We start from the raw sequence: 20,758 nt of genomic DNA on the forward strand, positions 1-20,758 counted from the left end.
GGCAAAGCAGCTACACCCTTCATGAATCTGGGCATAATCCCAGGCCTTGCGCCAGGCACACGGTGGACAAGAGCCACCCTGCTGGGTCAAGCACCACAAATGCCCCCCCGAACCTGCCTGGGGGACGTCCCTCCTCCCCTCCAGCCCTGGGACAAGGCCTGCTGACTCCATACAACTTTCTCACCCCAGGGCAGTGAGGCCCAGACAGAGGGGATCAGGTACGGGTGCAAAGTGGGGGCATCCAGCAGCTGTCTGCAGAGGAGGCTGGGGTACCCCGTTTTGGCCAGACTGGAACAGCAGTGCCCACCCTTTGCCACCCGCAGGCCTCGGCACAGATGCCACCAAAACCCTCATGCTCGCTTTCTCCAGGGCAGCCCAGCCACGCTCAGTCCCAGGCCCTGTGAGCACAGTGCCTGGTCACCTTCTCCCCAACCAACACATAGGCTCCTCACATCTCTGCCCAGTCTGGCCACTAGGATGAGTGGCAGGGACAGGGAAGCCACCTGCCAGGCCTAGCTATGGGTTTCTCTCCCCTTTTAGCTTTTATTGTATTTTATTTTTTGAGACAGGGTCTTACTATGCTGGCCAAGCTCAAGATGACCCTCCTGCCTCAGCCTCCCCTGGGCTGGAGTCAGGGGTTCCTCACCATGCTGGGCCTTCACACTCCCCTTAGAAAGGTCACAAGGAGCCTTTGGCACTCTGGGCTGGTGGCTTTGAGATCCACTCCAAACTCCAGACTTGATTTTCCAAACCCAGGAACCTTGACAAGGGCAGGATGGGTGCACCCTCAGGCCCCGGGTCCCAGCTTTGCAGAGCACCAGCCCTGGGCCTCACCCTTTCCGGCTGGGGTGCCAGCCTTAGCAAGGGCACCGGGCCCACAAATATCAGGAATTCTTTCCACCGAGGGCAACTGAGAAAGCGCTGGTTTCTGCTTTCCTGGCAGCTGCAGGCCATGCAGGAAAGATGTTTAATATGAAAACATCTCGCGAAGCACCTCAGGGTATATTTCCTGCACTGAAGAGGTAGCTCTTGGCAAAGGCTACTCTACCCTGACAAGCAAACTCTCGAGCCAGGCTCCGGATTGTTCTGGCACCTGGGGACAGCATACCAGGGGACAGGGCAGCCCAGGGCCCAGGCAGAGGGCTGCGATCAGGCTGGGTGCAGCCCAGTGACATTCACGAGCAGCAGTGTCATAGGTCTGGCCCACGAGGTGTCCTGGGGCGTCAGCCCTGGACAGCATTCCACACCCCGAGCCCCCCCCCCCATCACACAGGTGTCCTGCCCCTTAGCGAGTGGAGTGCTGCTCCTGCTTTGTTCCTACCCTGTGACTTCCCAGGGCAGGCAGAGAGGACATCTGCCAGACCTGAGAACCCACCTGATCATCCTGCCTTCCAGCTGGGTGACCTCCGAAAACTTCCCTACCCTCTCTGGGCCCCAATAACCACTTCCTTGAATTTGGCCAATAAAGCCACCACCTCGCAAGCTCACAGAGATGTGGGAAGGCTCCACAAGTGAATATGGATGAGCCACAAAGAAGGGCTGCATCTCTGTGGGAGCTTCTGGTCCCAAATATTATACAGGATGAGCTTTCTGTCTATCTGCTCTCTGTTCCTGACCGAAACTCACTCATTCATTATACAAACCATGGCCAGAACTGGTGCTCGATGGCCTAGAGGTTCCTCAGGCACCAAGTACAGCACGGAGTTCCCCAGCCACAGTGACCACATCCCCTCTGCTCTGTCCATTCCTCTACTTTTCAGGACAAGGAGATCACACCTGGATTCATCTTTCCTGTCATCTGAATGCAGCCTGTCATCTTCTTGGCAAGCTCCTAGTCACCCTACAAAATCCAGCTGAGAATCACCATCTCCACGAAGGATTCCCTGAATACCCACATTCCCACTCAAGCAGAGAGACCTGGCCTCTCAGACAACACACTCCCACTCTGCACTGCTTCGCTCAGGGTAGAGTTTGCTTCTGGAAAGTCATGAGAGGAGGTGCTGAGAGACACTGCAGGCCTGCAGCCCCAGCTCTCCGCCCATCTGTGAAGTGCTAAGGTGACAGCCCGGACCACACTGGCACTGAAGGACCAAAAGATCAGCTAAGCAACCAAGACAGTCGAGAATTGGCCTCGGGTCACCCAGAAGGGAAAGGCAAAGCTGAGCTCAGAATCACTGGATCAGGCATGGCGGCACACACCTGCACTGCCAGCTACTCGGAGGCTGAGGCACAAGGATCGAGTTTGAAGCCAATCTGGGTAATTTAGTAAGACTACTCAGTCTCTGGAAGGGGGATGGGACACCTTCTCTGGTGCACTGTCCATCCCAATCCAGCTTGGCTGGGCCCTCTCCAGGCAGGGCCTGTGCGCCTGAGCTGCATCCCTAACCCTAGGCCCTCTCAAAACTGCCTGGTCCCTCCCACGTGCTTGCGGAAGTCACTCCGGTCCTCCCGCGAGTGTGGAGGCCGAAGCTGAGTTCTCCCTTCCCTGCACAAGGCAAGGAAGCTGGGCTTTGCTGCGGTCAGGGGGTGGGGAGCAGACACACGGATGGAACCTTGGGGTACTCAACCCCGGGTTACGCCCCAAACCCTTATTTTATTTTAACTTTTACACAGGGTCTCGCTAGGCCTCGAAAGGAACTCAAATGTGTGCCTCAGCCTCCCAGAGTGCTGGGATCACAAGCGTGCGCCATTGCGCCTGGGCTTTGCCCGAGCCTGGCCGACCTCAGCCCCCTGCGGGCGTCCTGACCCCTGTGTGGGGAAGAAGGAGGGGCATGGGCTGCAACCTGAGCGCCCGCTAGGAGCGCCACACCAAACGTCTCTCCTGATCCCCAAGGCCAAACGGAGCCCTCTCCAGCTACCCTGGACTCCCAGCTCCCCGGCAGCCCTCTGTGGCCCACCAGGCTGGACGGGCACGTGCGCGCCCTGTGCTTAGTAGTAAGGTTTTAGTAAATCTCACTCAGGCCCCAGCTGCCACGTGCCTCCTCTCCAACACCTGAGCTTTCCTTTGTCCCTGAATGCACGTCGCAGCGGCAATCACCTCTCCCAGGAAGCCTCCTGCGCTGCGTCCTCCCCAGTGAGTCAAGCCCTTGTCCTGCCTCCCTCTGCGCCGCTTCCCACTAGCTGTGCGTGCGTGAGTAGCTCAAGGGTGGACAGGGCATCAGGTCCATCTCTGCCCCTCGCCCACTCCCTAGGACCCTGGTATGGCCAAGCCCGCCTGCACGGAGTCTGGCCGCTGCTGACTCACAAGGAACACTTCCCATTAGGGACAAGATCTGTATCACCCCCACTTCCAGGTGGGCGATCCGTGGGCGGAGCCACACAATTAGCCAATGCCAGAGCCTGCGCAGGAAACCACCCCCAGGGTCACGCCCCCACCCGGAACAAGAACGGGCGGTCGGCGATAGAGCTGAGAAGGGCACGGCAGACCCCAGGCCAGGTCACACAGCGCACGCGCGACCCTCGCCAGAGTAGCAAAGCGCACGCGCGGCGCGCCCTCCTCGCCACCCCGCAGTCCTGGCTGGACGCCGGTCACCACCGCCCAAAAGTCTCCTCCTGTCTCTGTTCCCAGGCCCTGTCTCCCGTGGAATGTGGCCGTGGGCAGACACATGGCTGGGAGAGGACACATGTGACATCCAGCTGCGACCCCACGGCTCGAGTCCCGCGTGGCCCCCTTCTCTCCCTGGCTCTTGCCCTGTGCAAGCCTTGGTCCCTCACTCCCACGCCACCAGAAAGGCCTTCTGGTTCCTGCACAGGCAGCTCACACTGTGTTTTCCATTCCATAGACTCTCGATTAGAGGATCAGGCATTCTGTGCTCAGCACTCTGCACCCTGCATCTGGGCTGGGACCCCTTCTCTCACCCTGGGCATAAACTCCCAGTCGCAGGCCTTCTGTTCTCCTAGCCCACAGAAGCAAATCCCCAGACCCTCCTGCACCAGCCTTCCCCTCACCCCCATCAAAAAAAAAAAAAAAAAAAGGATTGCCTAGCAGTCACTCTCACCTTCGTATGAATTTCTTTAACTAGTGCCTCACACCTAACTCCCCCAAACTAACCTGCAGTTCAGGAAAAGGGGAAAGACAAACAGGCCCAGGGACAGCAACCTAGAGCCTGAGTCAAACAAGAAACCCAGCGTCCAGAGGGCTCCCCAAAGGACAGCACCGGGCTTTTCATTCTACTATCATCCTGGCTCCCACACTGCAAGCAACTTTGGTGGAGCTGCCTGTCCCTGAGCTACTGCTTTCCTCCTGTGTTATGTGGGCGTCTTGTACAAGAGGCCGAGATGGACTGACAATGTCCTGTCAGCTCTTCGATCTCCCTCTGCTGCCCCGCCCTGCCACCAATGGGTCCTCACCTGCCAGCACCTGTGACCGAGCCCCCAACGTCCCTCAGGTGGCTGTGACAGCAGGACAGGGACTGTGGAGTAGTAAGTTCCAAACTAGGCTCAGGATACTTGCATATGAGACAAACAAGGGCAGCCTGCATCCCAGGTTCCTGGACACTTTGCTGGGACATAACGCCTATCTCCAGACACCAGAAGGCACAGCTCTTGGGGACCCCAGCCCCTGGCAGCTGCATCTGTGCTGTCCATGGGGTTTGACACTGGAAGCCAGGTCAGTGAGATATCCTGTCCCCTTGTCACAAAATCCCCTCCCTAGAACCCAAGTGAGGATAGGCCGCCCTGGACTCCACTCTGCCCCTTGGGTCTGGAATGGGGAGTCCTTGCTAGGGGAGGCTTGGGAGTCACAGGCTGGGATTCACATCCCAGCCCTCCTATGGACAATCTGAGCCTCTGAGCTGCTGGCCTGTTTCTGAAGCTACAGCCTGGGGAGAGTCCCAGCCATCTCGTAGGCTGGGGTCAATGTGCCAGATGTCACAGAGGTGGAGAACATCAACAGTCTCAGTACTGTGCATGTCATCTTCTGTCATTACTGTCACTGCCACCACTGCTGCCAGTCTCTGAGCATCAAGTGTCCCCACCTGACTCTCTGCCCCATCACCCTCCTGCCACCATTTGGTCTATCTTTGCAGTAGAACCTGGGGGTGCACCTGTCCCCTCTGGGCCTACCTCTATAAGTGTGACAGCCAGAGCAGCCCCCAGTCTGGAAGTGCAGGAGGGGACACACATCCTGCTAGGAAGAGGTATGGATGACCAGTGAGACAAATGGGCCACTCACTTCCCAAGGCCACCTGGAGCTCAGACCAAAGCCCGTTGAGATCTCATGCAGCCTGCCACAGGAAATCCCACATTTTTTCCCCAAATCTTCTGGACCCTTAGAATTCCAAGCCACTGAGTGCAAAATTTTTCCCCCAGAACAGGGGATTGAACTCAGGCCCTTGCGCTTGCAAAATATTTTTTAATGAAGCCACGCATCAAAATCAGCAGTGACTGCCTTGTTTCCCAGTACTAAATAGCCTGCTCTTTTTAGGGAGCAGAAATCCCAAACACTGCCTGACTGGACCTCCAAAGTAGCCCAACCTACTAATACAGCTGGGTGGAGGTGGCATCTGCCGCAGGCCTCCCAAGCTCTAGGGGGCGCTGTCTCCGGGAACAGATTGGAGGCAGGGCCTCTGGCAGGTGCTCTAGGGTATTCTCCTTCTGGCCGCCCACCCACAGCCCCAGCACACTGGGGTCACATGTGACTACCTGTAGAAAGACAGGTAGAAACACACACGCAAGTCGCCACCGTTACAGCAGGGCCAGGGGCCGTCCGAAGGGCCCATGATCTAGACCATCAGCACAACACGATCTGTCTCCATGAAAGTCTCGGGTTGCCCCCTGCCCCAAATGCCGTGGAGCTCACATAGGCGCAGAGGAGAAAGCAGGGACTGCACTGTGAGCCTCTCTCTGCGCTGGGCCCGGTGTTCAAGGGAAGGAGCTCAAAAGCAAAGTGGGCCCGGAGACACAGAGGAGAACAAAGCTACCCAATGAGAGGTGCCACCGGAGCCCAGGGGACAGACAGGAGAGGACCAAGGGGACCCGAACCCTGCACACGTGTGGTCAGAGCAGCCAGTCCTGTCCCTCCTGGAGGTGGTCACACAACCGGGGGAAGGGCTGGGGTCACAGCCAGGCAGCTGCGGACAGTCCTTTAGAGTGGAGGGTGACAGGCCGAACTCTGTACTGAACCCATTCATCAAAGGCCAGTGATCGAAAGAGAGTATACAGCGGTGAGGGACACAGACCCCGACGCACAGGCTCTCACGTCCCCCAAGTCCCCTTTCCTCTCGGGTCCCCTGCCCCAGAAGTCCCGAGCTAGTGTGTGAAGGGCCCCATGCAGGGCCTGGCATGCAGCAACACCCCTAATGGGAGATTTCTTCCTCGGGCTGCAGCATGGTGTCCCCGCACCACCAGCCGAGTCCCTCCGGACCCGACATCCCCAGTCACTGCCACCGCTTCCTCCATGTTCAGGGGTTCTTCAGGCAGCTTTCAATTACAGGAGTGGGGACTTTTGATTATCGAGGCACAGCCCCCGAATTAGGGACCCACACCAGGCTTCTCTCTGCTTCCTGTCACAGGCCCCAGTGCTCAGAGAGACAGGGGACCTCTGGCTTTGGGCAAAGGCCTCATTTGCCAGCCCCTCCCTGTGCTCCTCTTGCTGCACTTCCGCCCTGTTTGGACCCTAAATGTCAGTACTTCTTTCTGTGTGGGGATAGGAGGTAGATAAACATAGGGCAGAGTCCCATGCCATGCTGTCCACTACAGCGGGAAGATCCCCTGCCAGGTGACAGCTGGAGCCTGCTGGCCCCTCAGCCTTCCACAGGGACACCGCAGTGGGTTCCACTCAACTGTCCCTCAGCCAGGGGCACAGTGACTCGGACACTGACCTTCTTCCTATGCAAGGGGTAGGAGGAAGAGAACCCAAATGGGGAGGGGACATCCAAAAGACATCCGCCAAGCCCCTGCCACCTGTCTCTGGCCGCAGTTGAACACGCCAAAATAAATGCCAACCTGAGAATTCACCCAGAGCGGTGATGAGGGAGTTGGTGGCCTCCGTTTCAGTGTAAGACAATGTGGAATCGGACAGATCTGCAGGCAGAAAGAGAAAAAAAATACTTAGTTGGCTGGCAGGGCTGCATGCTCTGATGCATCCGTGTACGTGTCTGTGTGTGTGCGCACGCGTTTGCTTGTGTGGGTGTACACACGTGTGCATGTCTGTGTAAGTGCGTGCATCCAAGTGCTGGCAAAGGAAGCATAAGGTGACCCCTGCAACTTCTGTCAGCACGCTTAGTCTGCCCGGGATCACTGCGGCCCAGCCTGGAACTCTCCTGGTAGATGCAGGCTGCTGAGGTCCTGGTGTGTGAAAACATAGCCAAGAGCCCAAGTTCAGGGGCCTGAGCAAGTAGCAACTTGGCGCGTCCCGGGCAGGGTGAAATTAAGCCCCGAACAATTCAGAGTTGCTGTACTTAATTACAACCATTAAAATTCTTGAAGGTGTTCCTTCTTGCTTCCTTCCTTCCTTCCCTCCTTCCTTCCTTCCTCCTGCTAGAGCTGGGGAAACTGTTGGAACAAGCCACAGTCATCTTCACTGTGTCCCACTTACACCCCTCTAATTAAGGGCTCAACATTTGCTCCTAGATTAACTTTCTTCTCCCTCTCTTTCTCCTGCTCCTCTCCCCTGCTCCCAAGCACCCGCACATCCTTGTCACATAATTTTCAAGGCCTACACTGTTTGTTTGTTTGTTTTTTAAAGGTGCTCTTTTAAAAAAAAAAAAAGTAGCTTCCAGGCCTTCATGTGGCCTGCAGTATTTGCTTTCTGCCTGCAGGGCAGCGGGCTGGGGAGTGGAAATCCTTCCGTTCCGGAGCTGCTAACCTGACAGGCCACTGAGTTCTGGGACAGGCAGGCTTGAGACCTGGCTCCTGGGCCTGGCCCTCTGCTACCAGCGGGGAAGGGACAGAAGGGAGCAGGGAGGCTGCAGCCAGCGCCCCCAGATCCAGAGGGCCTGGCCCCACCTGGCCTACTAGAGCCCCAAGGGCCAGGGATTCCAGGGCCAGAACTGAGAGCCTGGGCCCGAGCTCGCTAGAAGGCCGCCTGCTCCTGTAGGAATTTTTTCCCTTTACCACATGGTCTGGAGAGCGGGAAGATGAAACATTAACCAAATCGCCTTTTTTCTTTTTCTTCTGCCGTACTTGCCAGATGCTGACTGGGTATTCTGGGTTTTATTTTGTTTTTTGGTCTCATGTGATCACAGAGGCTCAGAAGCAAACTGACTTTTTGTTTATGAAAAGCCGCAATGCAAGGAAAAGAAAATAATACCAAAAAAAAAAAAATCACACAAAGCCCTCAAACTATGTACCAGGGCACAAAAAAACGTCATCTGCTGGTCAAAGTAGTACGATGAAAATAGGGGCACATGGAAAATCGTTAAAATAAATACAAAGAAAAGCCCCTCCATGTGTCTGGAGGAACATCATAATAGACTTTTGCTCCTAATAACGAAGGTCCCCAAGTGCTCAGAGCCACTTCCACCAAGGTGGGGACACCAGGGGGCTGAGTCCCCAAGGGTGCTGCTGGCTCTCACCTTTCAAGGGTAGCAAGTCCTCCTCAGTCACCTTTCACAACGTTTCCAGAGGGCCCGAGGGGCAGCTCAAGATAAAAACAGTCCTGACTTGCACATCGCTGCCCAAGCCCCTAGGAGGCACTCGGTTCGAGCCTCGCCTCCCCAAACAGTGAACTCAGGGATGCTGCTCTTTTCTGTCAAAAGCTGCACATGGAAGAGCTTCAGCTTTCAACCAGACAGTTCGGAACAACTACGCCCTGGGTCTGTCTAGTGGAGGAGCCCAGGGCCGTCTGGAGGTGGCCAGGCGTGACTATGTCCCTGGACGCGAAGTCTAAATAGCATGCCATTTTCACAAGTCAGGAATCATTTGATTTTTTTTTTTTAACCATTTGAAAAATAATAACCATTTTTAGCTTGAAAGCCATATTGAAACAGGAGTAGACTGAGTCCAGTGACCACCAGCAATGCTACTTCCTTTTTCTGGGCCTCCACTGTCCCATTCATAATAAAATGGGGACATTCTATGGTTGCCCCAAATGGTCACTCTGCAGGGTATGTCCCAAGTTGACGGACAGCCCCTTGGGGGCATGAAGCCCTGATGTTCAAACTAAGCTGTTATATTTTTCTATGAACTTTCCAGGGTTTTGTATGATTTTCTCTGCTGAAACTAGGGATCATCTATGAGATTAGAGCCATGACACGAGCTTAGTCTGGAGCGGCAGGGTGGGCACCCTGGACCTGAGCGGGGACTGCACCTTCTCAGTTCCCCAGCAGAGCCTGCAGCTCCCCAAGACCAAGGTAGGGGCCCCTAGACCTTTCTGGAACAAAAGCCAGGGATGCCATCCCAATCAGCCACTGACTCGCACACCCTCTTGGGGCATCTCTGCCCCCATGGCGAAGGTCACACTACTGAGGGTATCCGGCAGCACCCCATGCCTTAGGGGATAGGGGGCTGGGGAAAGAGAAGTACAGCCCTGAGAATCCAGAACCCTCAGATGTGGCCTCCACCTCCTCTAACCAGGTGGTCTGTGTGTGTGTGTGTGTGTGTGTGTGTGTGTGTGTGTGTGTGTTACCTGGGATCAAACTCAGGACTTGCACTTGCTAGGCAGGCACTTAGGCCGCTGAGCTGTCTCCCTAGTCCCATTTCCAGGTGGTGTCTTCACCCACAGCCAAGCCCATTCTGTGGCCCAAAGGGTGTTTACTCACATCAGTGCCCACAGCCCACAGAGTCCCCAGGTCACCAAGGCACTGTCCTAGGGCTGCCAGCTCCAGCACAGCCCTGCTCAAGCCCCACACTGAGGACTGCTGGCCGGATGGAAAACAGGGTAGAGAGCAATCGTTCCTAAAACCTGCATGGATCTCCCCGAAGTATGAGCTGATTAGTTAACCCCAAGATTTTATAGAAAACATGCCCTGCTCTGAACTGACCCTGGTTAAAATGAAATGGCCAGCAGGGTGTGGGGACGCACGCCTATCATCCCAGCACTCAGGAGGCTGAGGCAGGAGGATCACCATGAGTTCAGTGCCACCCTGGGCTGCATAATGAGTTCAGGAGCCGCCTGAACTACATAGGGAGACCTTTTCTCAAAACAAGAAAGAGAGGGAGAAACACAGCTCCTTCTTACTAAGACTTGGCAACCCACCTGTCACACTGCTAATTAATTCACTTTACAGGAGAACAAGGGGGGGGGCACACACCAGGATCCCAGCCCACCCCAAAGCTCTGCTTCAGTCAGATCCCACTCACTCCCACGGTGGTGTTTAAAGGTCACACGAAGGTTAATGATGCGCCCTGGAATTCCCAGATGTAAACAGCCCTGCAGGGAGTCAGCTTGGGCCAAGGATGGGAGCGTTTGCAAAGCTTCAGCCACCTCAAGTCACACACCCTGCAGCCCAGAGGACACTTACCCAGTGGCTTGTACTCTTCGGGAGGAGACAGCCGAGAGTAGGGGGGTGGTGGTGATTCTGGAAGGCAAGAGAGCTGGTCACTGCTGGGGTTCAGACCACGGTTCTTCGTGTGTTTATATTTTTTATGGCTCGCGCTCTTAGGGACAGGGCCTCACTACATAGTTCAGGCACAGCTTGAACTCACTATGTAGTCCAGGCTGGCCTCGAACTTATGATGACTCTCCTGCCTCAGCCTCCCCAGTGCTGGGATCAAAAGGGTGCACCCCCACACCCAACACTATTTTAATGATTAGTTTCCTCAAATAATAACCTCAGCTCTCAGCAAACCGTCCATTTCTCCCACCACCTCTGCTCCCCAGAAGGACTAGAATAGGTAAGGCCACCAGCCTGGGGTACAGACAGATCCAGGCTCAACCCTCACTCCACCTCGGAAGGCTGTGTGCGCTCAAGCAAGTTCCTGCACCTCTCTGAGCCTGTGTCCTCTACTATAAAGTGGGGATAAGGACCAAAGGCCGCCCAGTTTTCCTGGAGGGCAAAATGGGATAAAGTGAGCAACATGCGCAGCTCAGCTCAGCTCCTGCCGCTATAGGAAAATGCGTCTGGGAGAGGGATCTGCAATTACGACCCAAGGGCGGGAAGGAGTGCCAGGGAAGTCAAGGCCAGTGGTGGCACGTGAAATACGGGGTGCTGAGTTCAGTGTGAACTTGGGGTGAACATGCATCATGCTGGTAGTACAAGCACAGTCCCTGCAATGCTTCGGGTTTGCTAAACTAAAGTATGTTTGTGCCAGGCGTAGTAGCACACACCTGTCATCCCAGCACTGGGGAGGCTGAGGCAGGAGGAACACTGTGAGTTCCAAACCATTCTGGGCTCTATAGTGAGTTCCACACCAGCCTGAAGTACCCAGCAAGTCCCTGCCTCAAAAAGCAAACATGTACACACACACTATATACATATATAATTTAGCCGGGCATCTAGCAGTTTATTTGCTAAATTTGGCAAGCCTCATCAAAGCTGAGGGTCCCCAGATTTGGAAATCTGTTCCTAAACAAGAGGCATCAGAACCAGCATCCCAGGGGAGGGGGCAGGGCTGGCCCCAGGAGACACCTGGATAGGAGGCTTTGAGCCTCACACCCGGGCCTCAGTCTCCCTGGCTGGGAGGAACAGGCACAGGTTTGGATCCGGCCTCCAGCTGGAGCTCTGTGAGTCCTCATGGACACAGTGCTTCCTTCCTGCTTCCTGCTTCCTTCTGCGTTTCCCTTCATTGCCTATGCTGCACTCTCTGAAGAATCTCAGCCTCTTGCTTTAGGGGAAGTAACAATTTACCAAACTAAGTAACAATTTGCATGAATGAAATGACCCTTCATTTTCCATATGTGAAACTCCACACTGTCCAATCACCGCTGCAGGTGAGCCAGGCCGCCATAAAGTGGTAATGACTATTATTAGGCAGTATCAGGAGCCACACGGGGTAATGAGTGTTTTTTCACAATTATAATGGGGCACAATTAGCTGTGCTCTATACACCCCATCAGGCTTCGCTGCTCCTCCAACCTGCCTGGCTGGCCAGGCTGAAGGCTGGGACCAATGCTGTGGGACAGAGCTTAAGAGGGGACTCAAAAGGATGTCACCCTTATCCTCCCAGCTTCATACTGTCCTTTACTCTTAGGGAGAGGGGTGGTGAGACAGGATCTCCATATATACTGCAAGTGCCCTTGACCTCACTTTGTAGCCCAGGCCAGCCTCAAACGCTGCAACCCTCCTGCATCAGCCTCCCAAGTGCTGGGATTACTATATAGCCATGTGCCACCATGCCCAATTTTCTACTGTGTTTTATTCTTGCAGACGTGAGGTTCAAAGTAGTGCACCGTGCTCATCAGACGATTGTGTTTACTTAACCGTTTCTCAAAATATAAAAATAAGATGACATAGATATCCCTATTTTACACATGAGGAAATTGACCTGCCCCAGCCCCCAGCCTTCTGGTGGAGCTAGGACTGGTACCCAGGCCTGGAGGTCCACGAGACAATGATCCTGGGGATGACAGTGATGCCGAGAGCATGGAAGGGGACCCACAGGAGACCTCAACCAAGATGCAAGGGGGAGGCTCTGCCAGCACTGTTCTCAGAGCAGAGCTATGCCAGGTCTCCGGCCTCTCACCTTCTCTGTCACCCTATGCACAATTCAGAAAATCAGCCATGGGGCCGGGGAGATGGCTCAGTAGAATAAGTGCTTGCCTGGCGAGCACAAGGGCCTGAGTTCAATCCCCGGTTCCACCAAAAAAAAAAAAAAAAAAAGAAAAGAAAAGAAAATCAGCAATGGCAAAATGTGGTTACATTCACCCAGCTCGCTGGCTAAGGCCCAGTGGCACGTGGAGTGGCACTCCAGGCATCTGTCCCCAGAGGCGAAGCCAGGCAGCATGGCAGGGCAGTCAGGGCACAGCCACTGTTAGCAATGCCAGCCTCTCTGGTAGGGCATGCAGACCCGAAAGCTGGAAGGCAGAGGGCAGCTAAGGCTCATGGAGAAAGCTCCAGGCCCTGGAGTTGGCACCCACCCACTAAGGCCACACCTGGGCCAGGAGCTTCTAATGTCATCAGGAAGACAGAAAGAAAACCTAGGAGCCCACAAGGCAGACATGCCAGCTAGGGAGGGGCAGAAGGGCACCAAGGGGGCTTTGCCAACCGTGCCCCCAATGACCCCTGCCACAAGGTCTGAAGAGAACCATTCAAGCATTTCTCCAAGGAAGCGGACTTGGGGGTCAGCATGCACGTCCCACTCCTTCCCTTAAGCCATATGGCACCTGACATCCAGGCAGGGAAAGGACCCGAGGGAGGCCACACATGAAGGCAGCTGCAGATGTCTCTCCCTGGTGCCCAAACCAAGGGGGATCAAGACCAGATGATCTTTTTAAAAAGTTTGTTTGTTTGTTTGTTTGTTTGTTTGTTGAGGTATCATTCCCAAACCATGACATTTGCCCTTTGAAAGCAAGCAAGCAGTTTAGTAGTTTTTACTTTATTCAAAGGGCTGTGTGACCACCGCCACAATCTAATCATAGGACATTTCCAACACCACAGGGAGAAATCCTACCCCTACTAGCAGTCACTTCCTACACCTGAACCCCAAACCCTAGGCAACCACTCTTACGGCTTGTGTCTAGCTGGCCCCCAAAGCCTCATGCAGTCATAGGTGGGGCTTTCCCTGAGCTAGGCTGGTCAGGAGTGGGTGACACTGGGCTTAAGGGTGGGTGATTACTGATCAGTCCACTGCCCTAATCCTGGTAGCCCAGACAGAATATAAAAGTGGCCAAAGGCAGCTGCTAGGATCCCTTGCTTCCTTTGCTACCTTCTGCGTGCTCTGCTATGAGCTGTCACCTCCGCGATGCCCCTCTGCACCACCCTGCCTTGGAGCCAGCGTCTACAAACTGAGCTAAATAAACCGTTCCTTCCTTAACCGATGGGTGTTAGGTATTTTATCTCAGCAAGAAGAGGAAAGTAACTAAGACGACCGCTAACCTTTTTGTCTCTGTAGATTTGCCTATCCTGGAAGATTCATGAAAACGAAATCACAGAGCTGTACCCTTTTGTGGCCCACTTCTTTCACTTAGCAAAGCGCTCTCAAGGCTCGGCCATGCTGTAGCCAGAGCAGTCCTTCCTTACTCAGGGCTCAGTGCTATTCCATTGTGTGGATGTACCACATGTTATGTATCCACTCAGCAGCTAATGGGCACGTGGGCTGCTTCCACTCTCTGCTGTTACAAATGGCATGCTCTGAATAATACTAGATAATTCTGGATAATTCCTAACTGCCGCTCCCACTCCACTCCCACACGGAGTCCGGGGACAGGAACTCAGGTCAGGTAGGATACCCCGGGAGGGATGCCTGGTGGATGAGATAGTGTCAGAAGGGAAACTGAGTCGCCACCAGGCCCTCTGCCCACCTCTGTCTCAGAAGATGCCCTGGTACTTGCCCTGTAAAAGTTGGAATAAGGATTTTTTTTTTTTTTTGGTTCCTCGAATGCCTTCAGGGCACTATTGGCCAGCGGGAGAGGTGTGAGGTTCGAACTCCAGCAACCTGAGGCTGACAGCTTTGTGGAAGCAGCCACTTAAAGGCCTGAGCTAGGGCCAGGCCCCCTGCCCTGTAAAAGTTGTTGAGAGACTGAAATAACTCATATGTTCTACACTATTTCCTAGAGCCCTCAGGTTCTTCTGCAGGTCACAGGCAGAGAGAAGAGAGAGAAAACTAGAGAGAAAAAGACCTCAGAAACTGCCCTGCTGCCCCCAGTCCAGTCTGAGTTTTCCATGTCAGGGATCTCCTCCCAACTTCCTCCTGAAGCAGGCAGCGGGGCCAGGATCTAGGATGCACCCTAGGCTAGCCCAGCCCACCCAGCCCAGCCCAGCCCAGCCCAGGCCACGGCAAGCCAGTCCCACCTCCACTCAGTGCCCCCCCTGCGAGGGGGGTGGGAGCTGAGCCTTCTGGGATCCCGACCTGCATTTGGAGCCAGGAGCTGGTTCACAGCCGCTTCTGTGGCTGGCCACCCTTCAGCCTGGGACTGCACCTTCTACCTCCATCCCAGTAGCCCAGCATCTTGCTTGGAAAGAAAGTCTGGAGCCTCCCAGGGCCTGCCAGGGTGCCTCCCTGGATGGCTGGGGAGGGGACCTGTCTCCTCCTCCCCCAGAACCTAGGGCCTCCACCAAGCCCTGGACTGGGAGAGCAGAAAAGGGGCCCCCGCCACTTTAAGGCCAGCAGAGCCTAATTGCCCAGATTTCCCCGGCAGCCAGATAAACAGTGAGGCCGGCTGGCGCCAGTGAGAGGCAAACTGCACATTATCACCCCTTCCTCACCTCCAGGAGGAGCGAGGAGGAGCAGGCATGGCCTAGGCCAGGCGGGCAGGGCTGAGAAGCCCAACTTGAAATTGATCTCATTTCAAAGGGACAACGCCAGGCCAAAGCAAAGGAAAACTTTCGAGCCGGTCTAATTCCTCCAGTCCTGGCCTGGGAACCCTGTGTTTTCCTCTGAAGCCTCCTCCAGTGGGTTAGCCATTTCTCTCCCTCTCTGTCTCTCTCTCCCTCTTTCACTCCCTCTCCCTGTCTCTCTTTCCTGAGCACAATTTGGATAATAGTAATTTACTGAATATAATTACAGAAAAAAAAAAAAAGTGGTGCCGCACAGAGCAGGAGACTTATTCCAAAGTTAATGGATACTTTCGGGAGAAAGGAGCTCTATAAACACAGGTCAGAGCTGTGATTAAAGTATTTCTCCACATTTCCGTCCACATAGGCACCCACGAGCTCAGCTGCCTATGCCCCGAGCAGGGTGGCAGAGGGGGCCTAGGGACGGTGCCCAGGACACAGCCTAATCCCAGTTTCCAGGACAAGGCAGCATGAACAGGGCAAACAGAAGGGAGAAGGACCCCTCCCTGGAGGCTGGAACCCCAAGCATGCAAATGGAGCAGAGAGGGGCATTGCAACGCAAGTGCCAGGTGAAGCTGATGGGCCTGAACAAGCCAGGCTCTGAACCCCAAGGGGTCACAGCAGCCCAGGAAGGGGCCCTGGCGTTGAAGCTTCCTGTAGCCTGAGGCGTGAGGACACAAGTGACTGCTGATGCCCTGGGCCTGCTCTGTCCCAGCAGAGCCATAGCTACGTGCGCCTGCCCAGCCTTGGGAGCCAAGCAGATAGATAGCTAGGTGGCAGGAGGCATGGTGGGCAGTAGAGGCTCGCCCAGCTCTGGGTCCCAGAGAGGCAGTCCCTACAGCTGTCCCACGGTGGCTGACTTGGAAGCCACCTGCTAGTGGCCAGCACAGAGACAGGGCAGTCAAAGGGGGTGCTGCAGGCCCTGTGACAGCGCCTCCTTCTGGAGAGGGGACAGCAGCCAAGCCCCAAGGCTGCCTCCAGAATTAGATGCAGTGTGTTCCTAAAGCCACCCACACTGACCTGTAAGACCATGGAAAGGGAAGGCAACTGTCCAAGGTCAACTTGCTGGCTTCAGGCTGGGCAGAGCCCAGGACCAAATTCCACGGGTCTGCAGCTTGCCAGGTGGCCCTCAGACTGTAGTTGCCCATGGCCACCAAATGCACACCAACACCCAGGCCAACAGGAGCCCGAGTGGGTCTATCAGCACCTCCAACTTTCTGTGCTCCTCCCTTCCTGACCACCCACCTGAGGGCGCCTGGCCCATGGCCACCTGGCCACCCTAGGACAGAGGTGTGGCACTCGCCAAGATGATCCCGTTACACATTACCCACACACAGCACTACTGGACCTTCACGCCACTGATCTGGCCCTGTCCGCTTCCCTTCTTCCTATCTCCTGGACCCAGGGCTCAGAGCCTACTCACATTCCCATTCTGCCCACTGCAGTGCCCACAACACTGCCTGGCACACTGTAAGTGCTCGACCCACACTCATTGGGCCACCAACATGGTGAGAGAAACAATGCCTGCCAGGCCCTTCTAGAAGAGGAGTGGGCCTCACTGTCCATCAACAGGGACCAGCCAGCCACACTGGGGTCACCTTCCTCAGGGACAGGGAGAAAACAGGGGTAGCAGAAGCAAGAAAGTACCTTCCAAGGCCGCTGTTAGTAAGAATAAGGTACACGGAAAGCCAGTGTGGGCCACGGGCCACGGCCTGCCCAGACCAATACATACTGGAGTAACTGGTGATCCAGAGTAGCTCCCCAACAATGCACCAGTTTCAGGAACCACCACAGGGGGTGGCTAGGGAGGGGCACCTGTTCCCTTCCAGCCACTACTTGCCCCACACATTCATGGCACCTGGAGATGACCAGTCCCAAATGCACCTTCCTCTTCCTAGGTAAGCGGGGGCTGAGGATGCTGACTTTGCGCAGGGAGAACTCGGAGCTCTCCCAGGGCCCATAGCCTGGAACTCTGCCCACCCCTTCCCTACAAATGAGTCTGTGCTGCCTTAAGGGACTGGCACACACCTCTCCCAAAGCGCCCTGCAGAGCAGAGCTTAGAGCTGGGGCTGCAGGCTGCCACCAGCCAGGGGCCTCCTGAGCCCTCACCTCTGCTCTAGCACCTGTCCTCAGGTAGGCAAAGGGGTGGGGTGTGCAGGAAGCCCAGGAGAACAAAGAAGGGGCAGTTCTCTGGGGGCAATAAAACAGCTGGCTTCCTCCCTACTCTAAGATGCCTTCAGGACCTCGGCTCCCTAGGAAACCTGAACCCAGTCTGGAGAATATCGAAGATGGGGGACACTGGACATTGCACACCAAGGGATGCTGGGAAGGAGATGGGTCACCCTGCAAGAGCTTTGCTCCCAGGTACACAATAGAATGAGTGGAACATCTTACCACAAAGCCTTCGACTCTGACCAGTTTGTCTACACCGTTTCACAACTTACAGACCCTCGGATACAAAAAGGTACAGCAGTACAGGAATACACACGCACTCAAATGCCAGAAACCCAGATGCGGAAATGGGTGCCACCGATTTCTGTGACCCTCCTTGGCCTGCCCTCCCCATTCAGGGACTGAAGCCGAAGCCCAGAAGGCGGCCCTGAAGCTGCACAGAGCAAACTCCAATGTGTGCGCTTTTAGGTTGGCTAGAACCTTAACCTGATGTGCTTTGCCGAGCTTGCTCCGACAGCCCCTCCCCAGGGACCTCCACCTACAGGGGCGGCCTGGCCCACAGGGTCCTGGAAGCAGAGCCCAGGGTGCTGAAGCGGACGGGCCAGGAGGGTGCAGCGGCCCTGCATATGTGCGCGCGCGCTCACCTGGCCCGCAAAGCCGACTGAAGTGGTAGGGGTTGCAGCACACGGTGGGGCCGTCGGCGGCGGCGGCGAAGCTGTGGCAGCCGCACAGAGGCTTGAGCTCCACGGCGTGCTGCAGGTCGGGCCAGCGGAAGAGGCGGCCGAGCAGCAGCTGCGGCGGCGCGGGCTGGCCGCCCAGGCGGAGGTCAGCGCGCGGCACCAGCACGCAGCCGCCCGGCACGCCGCCGCGGGACTCTACGGCCTCCAGCAGCGTGTCCAGCGAGCGCTCCTTGAGCCGCTTCAGCAGCGAGTACGTGACGGTCTTCAGCTCCCGCTCCAGCAACAGCAGCCGCGAGCGGCCTTCGCGGCTCCGCCCGCCGCCTGCCGGCTCCGGGCCCGCCCCAGCCAGGGGTTCGCCGGCGTCCTGGGGCGCATCCGCCTCGGCGTCCCGTTCCGAGAAGAGACAGCAGGTCACCGTCTCGCAGTCACTCTCGGGCAGCCTGCCCGGGCCTCCTGGCTCCGCCACGTTCAGCGGGGAGCCCCCAGCGCCGGCCCCCGGCTCCGACATGGGCCTAAGGGGGCCCCCAGCGCGCCGGCGCCTGCCTGCGCCCTGGGCGCCGCGCGGTCCCACCTCGTCCCAGGGCCGCCGCGGGGCTACCGGGCGGACGTCGGGGCGGCCGCAGCCTGCGCCCTCTCGTGCGCGCGGGGCCAGCTCTGCTCGGCTACCCAGGCTCCCATCCTCGTCTCCTCCTCCTCCTCCTCCTCCTCCTCCGCAGCCGCCGCCTTCCTCCCGGTCGGGGACCACACGACTTCGCCAAAGTCGCCGCACCAGCCCCGAACGTTTGGACCTGAACATACGATATCCTTTGGCGCCAGGGGTGGGGGGGCGGCGGTCTCCAGTTACCAGGGGTCCGTTCCCTCAGCGAGGCGCCGGCTGCGCGGGCCGCAGCCCCGCATGAAGCTCCGCCGCGGGGCGCCGTGCAGAGCGCGCGCGGCCCGTCGTTGAAGTGGCGCAGCGGGGCCGCAACATGAGGGAGCTCGCCGGGACGGGGCGGCCGGGAACACGCGAGCGCCGAGCCGCAGCCCGCGCGGGGCCGGCGGTTGCACGCACCGGTGCGGCCGCGCTGCTCAGCTCCGGCCCCCGCGCGTCGGGGGCGCTGCAGGCGGCGCGAGGCTGGAGAGACCCCGCATGGGCCCTGGAGCCTCCAGAAGTTGCGCGCTGGTCCGTGAGCACAAAGCGCTCGCGCGGAAGCCTGAAAGGCTCTGCCTTTAAAACCTAAGCGCTTCAATGCATGGGCTCTTCCTGAAGGCTCCAAAAGGCAGGCTTGTGGATACCCTCAATTCCCTGCAAAAAGAAAGGGGAAGGGGCAAAAAGGAGGGGGAGGGAGAAAAAGAAATCCCAAACAAAACCCCACTCCCAGGGCTTGCATGCACGAAAGGCCAACTCGCGTGTCGGGTCCCAGGCGCTAGATGCACTTGGAGCGAGTTACTCCGGAATGTGGTGTCAACAGAGCTAGGAGCTGTAAAAACCCCAGAGCTGCTGGGAATCCTTAATTAAAAATGCAGTCCGGCGAGGCAGAGGTCGCAGCCCGCCCCACGCTGTGCTCGGACGCTTCGGGCGCCGCGGCTGCCGAGGTCGCCCCCCCTTCCCCCCGCCACCAAAGTGCCTCCCGGCGGCCCCGCGGTCCCGGCGAGGCTCGGCGAGGCAGCGGCCAGCGGCTCTTTCTCTCAGCTCGACTCTCTCTCTCTCTTTTTTGTTCTCCTCAAACGCACAGTGAGGGCCCCCGGAGGAGCGCCGTGGAGTCATTGGCTGCCTCCCATCATATGCCAGTCTAGACACTTTGGCGGCTCCGCGGCGCTGATTGTTGCGCAAACAAGGTTTCAAGTTTCTTAACTCTTAAAGGAGAACACGTCCCATTGCAATACCCAAGGCTCCGAGGGGCCGGTTCCCGGGGCGGGCCGAGCCAGGGCCTCCGCCCCACGCCCGCCCAGGCACCCCCGCCCTTGGTCTGACAGCGCCCGCGGCTAGCTTTCGGGCCACCCCCGGGCACGGATGCGCGCGAGCACCGGGACACGCGCGCTCACAGGCACCCTGGGCTGAACGCACCGCCGGCGTGCGCGCCCGGGCTCTGAGCACCCACCGAATCTCGGACGCGAACGGGACGCCCGGCTTCTCCTCTCCCTGATGCCTGAACTTACAAACACGCGTTGCACTTCAGAGTCGTATAAACCCCTGCCCCGGTGCGGGCCAATAAAAATGGGTGTGCGTGTGCTGCTTTCCTGCCCAACATCTCCGGGGAGCTGGGTCAACGGATAGGTTGGGGTGGCGGGACCTTCTGTGGCGGCGCCAGGGCTGCGAACTCCCTGAGCAGAGTCGGGGGGCGTGGGGCCCCGCGCACTAGGGGCGGAGGGCCGGCTCGCCCGAGGTGGGGACTTGGAGAGGGTGGGAAGTGTGTCCTTGATGACTCTACTGGGCTTCCCGAACCCCCGGCGGCGGGCTCTGCCTGCTCCCTAGGAAGGGCTGGGGCTCAGGAGTTGCCCTCCCCAGCAAGGGACAGAGGAAAATGGGGGTGATGGGGGACGGGGTTGGGACACCAGGCGCGGGAAGGGTTAAGCCCGCTCGGGTCCTGGAGCCGGCGCGGCGGGGTACCT

At 57.2% G+C, this 20,758-nt stretch overlaps 1 protein-coding gene across 1 annotated transcript in view; it reads right to left on the reverse strand.

Moving 5' to 3' along the window:
* LOC101580443 (mothers against decapentaplegic homolog 6) overlaps positions 1 to 20,515 on the reverse strand; it is a 23,545-nt gene extending 3,030 nt beyond the window's left edge. Inside the window, exons 1-3 of the mRNA XM_023712638.1 lie at positions 18,131 to 20,515; positions 10,404 to 10,460; positions 6,822 to 7,023 (exon numbers count right to left, since the gene is read on the reverse strand). Coding sequence (XP_023568406.1) covers positions 6,822 to 7,023; positions 10,404 to 10,460; positions 18,131 to 18,962 — 1,091 coding nt within the window. The 5' untranslated portion in view covers positions 18,963 to 20,515. The remainder of the gene's footprint in view (positions 1 to 6,821; positions 7,024 to 10,403; positions 10,461 to 18,130) is intronic.
* Between the last annotated feature and the right edge of the window lie 243 nt (positions 20,516 to 20,758).

This window comes from Octodon degus, unplaced genomic scaffold (genome assembly GCF_000260255.1).
Source record: "Octodon degus isolate 3935 unplaced genomic scaffold, OctDeg1.0 scaffold00026, whole genome shotgun sequence".
Taxonomy (NCBI): domain Eukaryota; kingdom Metazoa; phylum Chordata; class Mammalia; order Rodentia; family Octodontidae; genus Octodon; species Octodon degus.